General features: G+C 44.6%; 1 protein-coding gene across 3 annotated transcripts in view; it reads left to right on the forward strand.

Moving 5' to 3' along the window:
* The window catches only part of etv1 (ETS variant transcription factor 1), a 186,102-nt gene that overhangs the window by 142,641 nt on the left and 31,267 nt on the right, over positions 1-12,194 (forward strand). For all 3 annotated transcript variants that reach the window (XM_070879983.1, XM_070879982.1, XM_070879984.1), the window contains exon 10: positions 3,025-3,194. In XM_070879983.1, coding sequence (XP_070736084.1) covers positions 3,025-3,194 — 170 coding nt within the window. The remainder of the gene's footprint in view (positions 1-3,024; positions 3,195-12,194) is intronic.

The following is a 12,194-nucleotide window of genomic DNA, read 5'->3' on the forward strand; positions in this document are numbered from 1 at the left end:
TTGGCAGATGGAGTATAATGTGGGAAAATGTGAGGTTATCCACTTTGGCAGAAAAAATAGCAAAGCAAATTATAATTTAAATGGAGAAAAATTGCAAAGTGCTGCAGAATAGAGGGATCTGGGGGTTCTTGTGCATAAAACACAAAAAGTGAGTGTGCAGGTATAGCAAGTAATCAGGAAGGCAAATGGAATGTTGGCCTTTATTGCAGAGAAGTCCTGCTACAACTGTACAGGGTATTGGTGAGGCCACACCTGGAGTACTGCGTACAGTTTCGGTCTCCATATTTAAGGAAGGATGTACTTGCATTGGAGGCTGTTCAGAGAAGATTCACTAGGTTGATTCCGGAGATGAGGGGGTTGATTTATGAAGAAAGGTTGAGTAGGTTGGACCAGAACTCATTGGAGTTCAGAAGAATGAGAGGTGATCGTATCGAAACATACAAGATAATGAGGGGGCTAGACAAGATGAATGCAGAGAGGATATTTCCACTCATAGGAGAAATTAAAATTCGGGGACATAGGGCCCAATTTTGGGCAACTCGTTTTTTTGGCGCACTGACCCTTTATGCGGCAACTTTGTGTGCTGGAAAGGGCACCAAAAAACTTTCTTAGTATCCTGGCCCCTCTGCCGAGTGTCCCGGGTCCTGGTGGAGTGGGGGTCAGAGCTACAGCCCTGCGCTGAAAACACTGCTGGCAGCTGTCCGCATGCACAGTGGAGTCTGCGCGCATGCTCCTCGCCCTCCCAGCATGTCCTGCAAGCTGTTAACAGGACCCGATGTTCGCCACCCCCTAGCCGTGGCCGAATGGTCGCCCACGTCGAAATGCAACCCAGGCTGTCAGAACCCTACCCGAGATGCCGTGGAGCCCTGCAGTTCCTCTCCCTCCCTCCCTTCCGCCCCTCCCCCCCCCACCTCCCGATGCGTCTTTGTCGGCCGCCCCTATCCCACGCCGAATAGCCTCCCGTACAGGCCGACCCGCTGCCTTCCCCAGCCCAAAGTAGGATTTACTTTAAATATTTAATTGTGAATCAATTGTTTACCTGAGTTCTTCATTTTTATTTAGTTATTTTAACTTTTATTTGGAATGTTTGGTGCTTGGGTGCAGGTCCTTACTTACTTACCTGCGCAGATTTCTTAACTGCTCGCAATGTTTTTCAGAGCTGGCCACATACGCTGACCTAAGTCGATTTGGAGTAAGTTTTTGCTGGCCAAAGTGGCATAAATGGCCAAAATTGTCGTAAGTGTCTGGGAACGCCCCCTTTTGAAAAAAAAACGGAACTAAAAAAAATCATACCTAACTGACTTACTCTGGAGCAAATTTTTTGAGAAAATGGCATTTTTTAACTTACGCCAGAAAACACAACTTACTCCAAAAAAATTGATGCAAGTCATGGCCAAAATTGAGCCTATTTAAAACTGAGATGAGGAATTTCTTCTCTCAAAGAGTTGTAAATTAATGGAATTCTCTGCCCCAGAGAGCTGTGGAGGCTGGGTCATTGACTATATTTAAGGTGGAGGTAGACAGACTTTTGAGCGATAAGGGAATAAAGGGTTATGGGGAGAGGGCAGGGAAGTGGAGCTGAGTCCATGATCAGATCAGCCATGATCTTATTAAATGGCGGAGCAGGCTTGAGGGGCCAGGTGGCCTACTCCTGCTCCTATTTCTTATGTTCTTATGTTCTAACCTAGCGGAGATGAAAGTTTCAGACAGAATGTATTCAGTAAGCGTTCGTACATCACAATTTCACAGTGTAACTTTAGTGTCTCAGATCTCGGAATAAACCCCAGTTTGGTGACAGCAGATGCCTTGTTAGTGTAAAGTGCACGGTACTGTGGAGAGAAAGTGGTGCCTCTCACAAACAACCAGCTTTATTGTGAATGCTGTGACTCCATGCAGCATCAAGGGTAATTTTGCCGTCTTCCATTTCCAGCATGGAGCCTCTCTAGTGACAAGCGCTAGACAGGAAATGGGAGCTACAGTGCAGCCTCATCTCCACTACTGCTACGAGAGAGACTCAATATTGGGAGTGCAGTCTTGCAGAATTACCTCCAGACCTACACTATGCATGGTTTATCAAACCTTCAACTGTAGTCAGATGAACAACGTTATTCCAAAGGGAAATTTGTAGGAGCTGAGATTCCGATGATGTTATGACCTTGCAACACTTGACAGTTGTCCCAGATGATATTCATCCAACTGGCTGAATTGAGCAGATCTTTAATAAAAAAGTATAAATGATGTATTTTATTATCTAGCTGGAGTCATAAAGATTTAGCTACTACTTCCTGATAGGATTTGCTCTTAATTCCCAGAATGTTTCCACTGAAATAAATGGTGCTAAAATGTTTCTCATTGAAGTTGAAGGTTGATGAGCATTTTGAGACCATTGAGAGTTTTGGCTAGTATTGTGTGTGTGTTAACGTACGTGTCGTTGCAAGCGCACATGCACTCCAGTGTGCGGATCTCCCTGTGTTAAATTTAGTTATAACTTTGATATCAAAAATTCCCTGATTAGTGGTAGCACTGCAAGAATTAGATGCAGACTAAAGCTCTTGTTAGGCTATTCTTTCAGTACTCTTCAATCCTGTTCCACTGTGACATTTTCTATTTCCCATTATCAGCCACCTGTAAAGTCTTTCTAATTCAGATTGTCAATCTAGAATAGAAGTATGGTGGTAGGGGGGTGGGGGTAAGGTTATGGATGAATTTGAAAACAAGAATTCGAATTTTGAAATTGAGGCGTTGCCACACCGGGAACCAATGTCGGTCAGCGAGCACATGGGTGATGGGTGAACGGAGCTTGGGGCGAGTTAAGATACGGGCAGCAGATTTTTGAATGAGCTCAAGTATATGGAGGGTGCAAGTTGGAGGCCAGCCAGGAGAGCATTGGGATAGTCAAGTCTAGTGGTAACAAAGGCATGGATGAGCAGATCTAATGCACCAGCCAGTGCTGATTTCTGACGAATATAAAACTTTGCCTGGTTCAAATTGTTGATGCATCAATGGCGGCTTTTGTTTCCTCAGGTGATATCAAGCAGGAGCCAGGTGTATATCGTGAAGGACCCACTTACCAGCGCAGAGGCTCTCTCCAACTTTGGCAATTTCTAGTGGCCCTGCTGGATGATCCAACAAACTCGCACTTTATTGCATGGACAGGCCGCGGCATGGAGTTCAAACTCATCGAGCCAGAGGAGGTGGGTTTCCACTGTTTCCGCAACTGTAGTAAAAAGAAATAGGATACAAAATCAGCAATGTCGGGGTGGGGGGTTGTCTGCGAGGTTATGAAATATGGTGGTCAAGATCCCTTACAATAGTTCAAAGTCAGAAAATTACACCTATACATCGAATCATGAATGAAAAATGTTGAATTATGGAATTCAGACTTGAGCACATAATGTAGGCTGGCACTTCAGAGCAACACTGAAGGAGTGCTACACTGCTAGAGGTGACATCTTTCAGATGAGGCATTAAACCAGGGCCCTGTCTGCCCTCTCGTGAACTTAAAAGACTCCCTTACTGACATTTATCCCTCAAGCAGCACCGCCAAAAATCAGACGGGCCTAGAAATTGGTCTTGGCCCGTTTTCAAGTACGGCATATTAGGTGCACTCCCAGTGCATGCCATGGCCTGAGGCTCACCCAAATTTGGGCCTTGGGCCACATCTTAATAATTGTGTCACGCTGCAGATGTCTGTCGCACCTAGAGGCAGCTAACCTGTTTGCTACTCTCCAATTTGGACTGGCAGTGGCCTTCAGGTTAGACCCGGGAAAGGGATCAGGGGTGGTGTGAGGGGGGTTGGGTGCAGGGCTGGGGGAGAGGGCGGTAAGAGAACAGAAGGGATGCCATTATCTGGTTATTTACCTCATTACTGTTTGTGGGTGCTTGCTCTGTGCAACGCATTTCCTTTATATACAGGCACTACACTTAAATAGTACTTTATTAGCTGTGAAGTACTTTGGGACATCCTGACGTGAAAGTCGATATATAAATACAAGTTGGTTCTTTCTTTCTTTGAACGGAGCCACAGAATATCTCATCATTTATAATATTTCCTGAAAGAACTGAACATTTGCAATCTTGTGTCTATTTTTATTTCGCTGTTGGATTCCTCTTACATTTGGAGAGTCAACATCACAAACATTTATTTTATGGTTACATCCCTAACATTTCTGTGGCAGATTTAGTTTACATTCCAAAAGAGTTTTTTTTCCCATTTGTTCTCAGGATATGGGTGACACTGCCAAGGCCGGATTTATTGCCCATCTCTAGTTGCCCTGAGTAGGTGGTTTGGACCTTCTCCTTGAACTGCTGCTGTCCTTGTAGTGAAGGTGCTCCTACAAAGGTACTTGGTGGGGAAGTCTAGGATACTGATCCAGCGACAATGAAGGAATGGTGATACATGTCTAAGTCAGGGTGGTGTGCGACTTGAAGGTGATGGTGGTCCCATGGTATTACTGCTTTTGTCCTTCTCAGTGACAGAAATCATAGGGCTGGGAAGTGCTGTCAAAATAAACTTGGTGATTTTCACACTGCATCCTGTAGACAGTGCCGTGGTAGTGAAGGGGGCGGATATTGAGCTCAGTGGCTGGTGCGCTGATCAAGTGGATTGCTTTGTCCTGGATAGTGTGGAACTCCTTGAGTGCTGTTGCAACTGCACTCATGCAGTTGAGTAGCGAGTATTTCATCATACTTCTGACTTAAGGCTTGTACATGGTGGTGAGGCATTGAGGGATCAGGAGTTGAGCCACTCACTGCAGAGTACCCAACCTCTGCCCTGCTTTTGTAACCACTGTGTTGATGTGGCTGAGCAGTGGTGAAAGCACCCCCCACCCCTCATCCCGCCCAAGATATTGATGATGGAGGCCTTGTCACTGGTGGTGCTGTTGAAAGTTAGGGGGATGTGGTTGGACTTTTTCTTGTTGAAACAGTCATTGCCTGTCACTTATGACACCTACCACTTGTCAGCCCACATCTGGATATAAAAGTTGCGCTGTTGGTTGGCATGGGCTTTTTATTATTGGAGACGTTATAAATAGTGCTGCACTGTAGAATTGTCAGCAAACGTAGAAACATAGAAATTTGCAGAAGGAGGCCATTCCGGCCCATTGTGTCCGTGCCAGCCAACAAAGAGCCACACTGCCCTTGGTCAGCAGCCCTAAAGGTTACATATAAACCTATGACAATGACGGAAAGGCAAAGAGCACCCAGCCCAATCAATCCGCCTCACCACAACTGCGTCACCTCTTATACTAAAACATTCTACACTCTACGCCAACCAGAGCCATGTGATCTCCTGGAAGAGGCAAAAACCAGATAAAAACCCAGGCCAATTTAGGGAGAAAAAATCAAGGAAAATTCTCCTCCAACCCATCTAGGTGATTGAAACTAGTCCAGGAGATCACCCTGGCCGTATTCTATTCCCTGCAGTACTTACCATTACATCTGCTCCATCCAACAAAAGGTCATCCAGTCTAATCCCAATTACCAGCTCTAGATCTGTAACCCTGCAGGTTACTGCACTTTAAGTGCCCACCCAACCATCTTTTAAAAGTGGTGAGGGTTTCTACATCCACCACTCTTCCAGGCAGCGAGTTCCAGATCCCCACAACCCTCTGCATAAAGAAGCCCCTCTCTCAAATCCCTTCTAAACCTTCCACCAATCACCTTAAAACTATGCCCCCTTGTAATAGGCCCCTCTACCTTTGGAAATAGACCCTTACTATCCATTATGTCCAGGCTGTCAATATTTTGTACACCTCAGCGAGGTCTCCTCTCAACCTCCTCTGTTCCAATGAGAACAAACCCAGTCTATCCAATCTGTCCTCATAACTAAGATTCTCCATTCCAGGCAGCATCCTAGTAAATCTCCTCTGCACCCTCTCTAGTGCAATCTCATCCTTCCTATAATACGGCGACCAGAACTGCATGCAATACTCCAGCTGTGGCCTAACCAAAGTATTATACAATTTAACCATAACCTCCCTGCTCTTATATTCTATGCCTCGGCCAATAAAGGCAAGCATTCCGTATGCCTTCTTAACCACCTTATCCACCTGGCCTGCTACTTTCAGAGATCTGTGGACAAGCACTCCAAGGTCCCTTTGTTCATCTACACTATTAAGTGGCCTACCGCTTAATGTGTATACCTTTTCCTTATTAACCCTCCCAAAGTGCATCACCTCACACTTCTCTGAATTAAATTCCATTTGTCCCTGCTCTGCCCACCTGACCAGTAGATTGATATCCTCCTGCAGCCCATGAATTTCCTCTTCATTATCAACCACACAGCCAATTTTAGTGTCGTGTGCAAACTTCTTAATCATACTCGCTATATTCAAATCTAAATCATTGATATATACCAGAAAAAGCAAGGGTCCCAGTACTGAGCCCTGCAGAATGCCACCGGAAACATCCTTCCAGTCACAAAAACATCCATCAATCATTACCCTTTGCTTCCTACCTCCAAGCCAATTTTGGATCCAACTTGACACTTTGCCCTGTATCCCATGGGCTTTAACATTCATGACCAGTCTACCATGTGGGACTTTATCAAAAGCTTTGGTTACCTCCTCAAAAAATTCAATCAGGTTAGTCAGACACGATCTTCCCTTAACAAATCCGTGCTGACTGTCCCTAATTAATCCTTGCCTTTCCAAATGCAGATTTATCCTGTCCTTCAGGATTTTTTCCAATAATTTTCCCACCACTGAGTTTAGGCTGACAGGCCTGTAATTACTCGGCCTATCCCTTTCTACCTTCTTAAACAAGGGCACTACATTAGCAGTCCTCCAATCCTCCCGCACCATGCCCAGACAATCTGACTCCTGGCCTTATGATGGAGAGAAGTTCATTGATGAAGCAGCAGAAAAAATGGTTGAGCTCCAAAAGAGCTATTCGGGTAGATTTTTATAAACTTGTGCTTCCAGCGCACAGTTCTTTACACCCCGAGTGCAAATTTGTAAAATTCAACCTGTTCATTAATTACCTACCCAATTCTTCACAAATGACAGCTCAACTGTAACTGAAATTGACTGTACTGCATGAAAGAAGCAGCACCAGCCAGCATGGATGGGGGAGAACGGGATGAGGACAGGGTGACAGGTTTCTAATTGTGAGCTTGTACTTGTAGATGTTCAGCACTGAGGGAAGAATTGCCCTTGAGGTAAGTCTCAATAGTAACACCAATTCCGAATATAGATCTGTTCATTCAGATTCCTGGCTTCATCATCTAGCTGTGAATGAGGCTTTTACACTTGCATTGAATCTGACTTAGAAACAACATTGTTTGCAATATGCAGATGTACTTTGTAGCCAGGCATATGCATAAAATTGAGTGAGTTAATGAGCTTCTCCATGCTGCTGAGGCTATCACTACGACCAGACAATATAACTGTCAAAGGTCTTAAAATTGTGCATGTGAGGGAAACACTCAGTAAGATGCACAATTAAAGCCGGCAGAGAATGGTGCAACATTTGAAGGCTCAGAATCCGAAGTATAAAGCTTTAAGTTTAAGCAGAACCTTTGTGGGATAGATGTGGAACTTTACAAGAAGTTGGTGCAAAAGAAGATATTTCAATGAAATAATTTAATACTAAGCTAAACAATGACCTCCTGTTAGTTTTAGAGCTATACTGGAGCAGAAAGTAGTCTTGTTTTTTTCTAAATAACAGTGTTTGATTTGTGAAAATGTCCCCTTTGCTTGCTTCATTTGGGATAAATAGTGTATTTGTTCTTATTATAAAATATTCACACATGTTATGTTCACTTTGGAATAATTCCACAGAAGTCAGAATGAAGTTAAAAAATCACAAGGAACATTTTGTATACCTTTCCAGGAGGAAGAAGGCCATGACTAGTCAGTCGGGCATTTTTTTTACACTCTCCCCCTCCGCCACCCCTCCCCCACCCCCTCCACACATGTCCCCTTTAATTATCACCTCGTGAGCAGCTTCGGGGCCCGAATTTTTGCTCTGGGGTGAAAACGGTTCGCTGCGCATGGTGATGACGTCATCATCGCTGGCGGAGCGGGGCACTACCGGTTACCACCATCGCTAAACTCCCGCAGAATTTCACGAGAGTCGGTAGCGGCGCCATGCCCAGGCGAAAAGTCACTGGAGCTCCGGGAGGTGCAAACGCCCTGAATTTCTCCCCCTTATCACTATTTTTAAATGATAATGTGTGCATTTACTAGTTTTCTTTCTGTTTGTAGAAGGGATGGGAGCGGAGGGATTACAAGTCGAAGGTTAATAGAGATATTATAAGTCAGTTATATTGTACATTAGTGGCCGAAGTGACTCTGAAATAAGCTGCAGTGCAGTCCCTGATGCACAGTACTATTCCTATCTGGGGCAAACTGAAGTGAAGGGACCCAGCATTTTGAATTCTATCTTGTGTGTTCAGACAAGCAGCAGTATAACTGCAAGCTAGTTTGTGCAGTAGATTGTGCAGCCTGTAATCCATTACACAATTTAATTTTTTACATCACACAGTATACGGGATCACCATATTACATGAAGGACTACTTAAAACAAATGTCAAAAACTTTAGCAGGATAATTGTAACTGGACGGTAGTCTATTATTTCCACATCTGGTTCAGCTGTAGTGGAACTTGAGCCACTCTGGTTTCTCAATGATGAAACCCAGTATAACCTGAGCAATAAGGACAGTGAAGCTAAAGGTAGACATCAACATGTAACATTCTCATTTCTATCAATAGATTAGCAGTATATATGCTACACATAATATGAAAGAAACAGTACTTAGTTCATGATATATCAACCTATAATAACAGTCCTCAGTTCACCTTCAAACCACAGTGTCTGTTTAAATAGCCATGAGTTGCTTTTTATATTTTAGAATTTATATACAGGAAACAGAGTGATACAAATTTGGGATTAATTGCTTAACTAAGATGTGGTGTAAACGGACCACAGCTTACACCCAACTTTACTACTTGTGACTTCTCTTTTCAGCTTACTTGTGACACATAAATTAGACATAGAACAAATGTTTCCAAGACGAGGAGAAGATGTTTCTACTTGTGAAGGAGACCAAAACTAGGGGTCATATATATAAGATAATCACTGATAAATCCAATAAGGAATTCAGGTGAAACTTCTTTACCCAGAGAGCAGTTAGAATGTGGAACTTGCTACCACGTGGAGTAGTTGAGACGAATAGCATAGATGCATTTAGAGGGAAGCTGGAGAAGTACATTGTGTGGAAAGTAACAAAAGGATATACTGATAGAGTTCGATGAAGTAGGGTGGGAGGCGGCTCATGTAGAGCATAAACACCAGCATGGACCAGTTGGGCTGAATGGCCTGTTCCTATGCTGTAATTTCTCTCCTCACCCTGTATGTTACTGCTCAAGCTGCTTTCACTTACAGGTTAAGGAAAACAGGTTATAACACCAACTGTTCAAAATATGTATAACTTGTGAGTAATAAATGCTCCTTCACTTTATGAAAAGAAAGCAGACTAAAAGAGTCTCTTCATACTTGATTTTATGTCCTCTAAATATAAGAGAGTTAATTATGTACATTAGAATTGTTTTGAACCCAAAAAGAGTTTGACTTGTAAAAAGTTAGTTTCAGGGTTTATAAACACAGAGTGACTATTTGCACTAGGTTTTTGTGTGTCCTGTGCATGCGCACATTGAATGCCACACCCTTTTCACGCATGCGCAGTGCGACGTACGAAGAAGCCAGAAGTCGGGCCAAACCACAAGTTGCGTGGTGCCTGGAGCTGCTTCTAGTTTTTGGATTATTTGAAACATTTTCATAGCTTTCTGTGGAAGAGAAAACATCAGAGATAGTGGGAGAGAGCGAGAGAGATGGGAGGCGGAGGGAGAAAGAGAAAGCGACATGGGGGAGGAGAAAGAGAGAGACTGAGGGGGGGAAGGGAGAGAGAGCGAGACGGGGGTGGGAGAGAGAGAGATGGGTTTGGGGGGGGGTGTGAGAGACCAGGTTGGGGGGGTGGAGGGGAGAGAGAGACTGGGGAAGAGAGAGAGAGAGAGAGACTGGGGGAGGAAGGGAGAGAGAGAGTGAAAGAGACAGGGTGAAATGAGAGATACTGGGGGGAGAATGAGAGAGACTGGGGGAGAGAGACTGGGGGGAGAGAGACAGAAACCAGGGGAGAGGGGATCGGAGGGGAGAGAAGGAACTCAGGGAAGACGGATAACGTTCTTCCAACCCCACCTACTTTATAGCCACACCTGATTTCTTGATGCTTGTGTGACAAGGGACCTCATTGGAGTGGATGAAATCCGGAAGTAACAACACTGTCACTGTTCACTTCATGTCCAATAAACCTGTTAACAATCTGTGACCAACACACACAACTGGGGAGGAGGTGGATGAACTTTGGTTGGGGGTGGGGGCATGAAATTCGGCTGGGGGGGGGGGATCAGGATCTTGGGCTGGGTTGGGGAACTCTATCCTGTCTGGGGTCTGAAGTCAGACTCGAATTACATTTTGCAAAGTCACTGAGAACATGGGCTGAGCAGTTCTCATTACACATTCCAGAAAAACTGCTGGGTGTGTCTTATCCTCCAAGGGGACCAATCAGCTATCAGGTCATGTGATCACGGAGACCCAATCAGAGCATTTTTCTAGTGCAAATAGCTACGTTATTATAAATAGCAAATTGTGGTTGACCTCCAGAACATAAAAAAACATCCGTGGTTGTATATGGGAATCTAGATCATTGTTGTCAGAATCTGGCAGGGTGTAGTTTCTGTGTGAGCACTGTTATGGATAGAAATATAAGTGAAGGTTATTTCTAGTAAAATAATTCTTTATATTTAACTGCCTCTCAAAACAAAATGTTACTGTTACAAAGTACAAGAGATAGATCTTGACTTTGTGCGAGTGCAAAACGAGTGATAGCGAGTCGGCAGTCCATTTTACATCTTTTTAAAATTTTTATTTCCAGGAAATAACAATGGAAATAAAAATAGGGAGAGATATAAAATGGGCTGCCGAGTCACTGTCACTCGTTTCACATTATCGCACAAAGTCAGGATCTAGCCCCAAGTATTGGAAAGAGCATAAACAGAAGCAGCAGCAGAGTGACTACAAATTGTTGTATTGTTTTAGTTACATCATGTCAAGAGGGACAGAACAGCAACATCAAAGAACTAGTTTACTTGTGGCACATCCTGATGGCCCATAGATTTACTGTCTATTTTTCAAATTGTTTTACATAATCAGTTTTAATGCAAAATATCTTTCATTGGATATTTTACAGTGCACTTCAACAACAACAACAGCAAAGGAAGGCTGCATCCATCCCTCACACACATCTCGGGGAAAGTGCACTTCCTCATAGGGTCGGTGATGGTGGTGGGTGGGGTTGGGGGCCCGGCTTGGGTCTGACCGGGGGTGCGTGGATTGAAGTGGGAGTGGCATTTGAGTATCCAGCCTTTGTGCCCTTATTGCAGAAGCTAGCTCCCTCATGGCATCTGCCATTATTTGCACACCCTCTGAAATGCCCACCCTCAGTTCCCGTCTCAGTGCTGATATTTCTCCCAAACGTGTTGCTACCTCATCACGCACCCCACTGACGGTCGCAACGAGTGATCTTGTAAGAGCATTGGTCTCCTCACCCAATCACATAACCTGATTAACATCTGCTGAAGGCTGCATCTCAGGAGAGACTGGTCGGCTTCTCCTTCCCCTCGCCGTGAGTCTGCCTAGTGTCACCCCTCCAGTGCGAGGACAGTGGGGCACTGGGTGTTCCAACATGCATTTCACCACCGCTATTGGGACCCGCAACCTCGGAAGGTGTGAAGCCATGGAATGCTCATGGAGGTTTCTGGCAGTGTGATGCCCTGTTCTATGGACTGATCCATATCGCGACCTGAATTCTCCCGTGAACACATTTCCATGGACCCTTCCTCCCGCCACCTGCCTTGGTCTGGAGCGCACGCATCTGGATCTTCTGGTGGATCTTCAGGATGTTGAGGAGTGCCTTCTTCTTCTGCAAAATACAACAGAACAGTCAAATGGTTAGCAGCACGGGAGGGGGCAGGATAGGTGGCATGAGAAGTCTGAAGCGTAGCAGGCCAGTCAGCAGATTGATTTGAAGGGCGACGATGCATTTTAATGACTCACCCTCACCCTCGCGTGTGGGTCCAGCTTGTGCAGAGCTGATTCTTTTTCTGTCAGTGCGACTCAGCAAGGCAGCAAC

Source organism: Pristiophorus japonicus, chromosome 5 (assembly GCF_044704955.1).
Source record: "Pristiophorus japonicus isolate sPriJap1 chromosome 5, sPriJap1.hap1, whole genome shotgun sequence".
Lineage (NCBI taxonomy): Eukaryota > Metazoa > Chordata > Chondrichthyes > Pristiophoridae > Pristiophorus > Pristiophorus japonicus.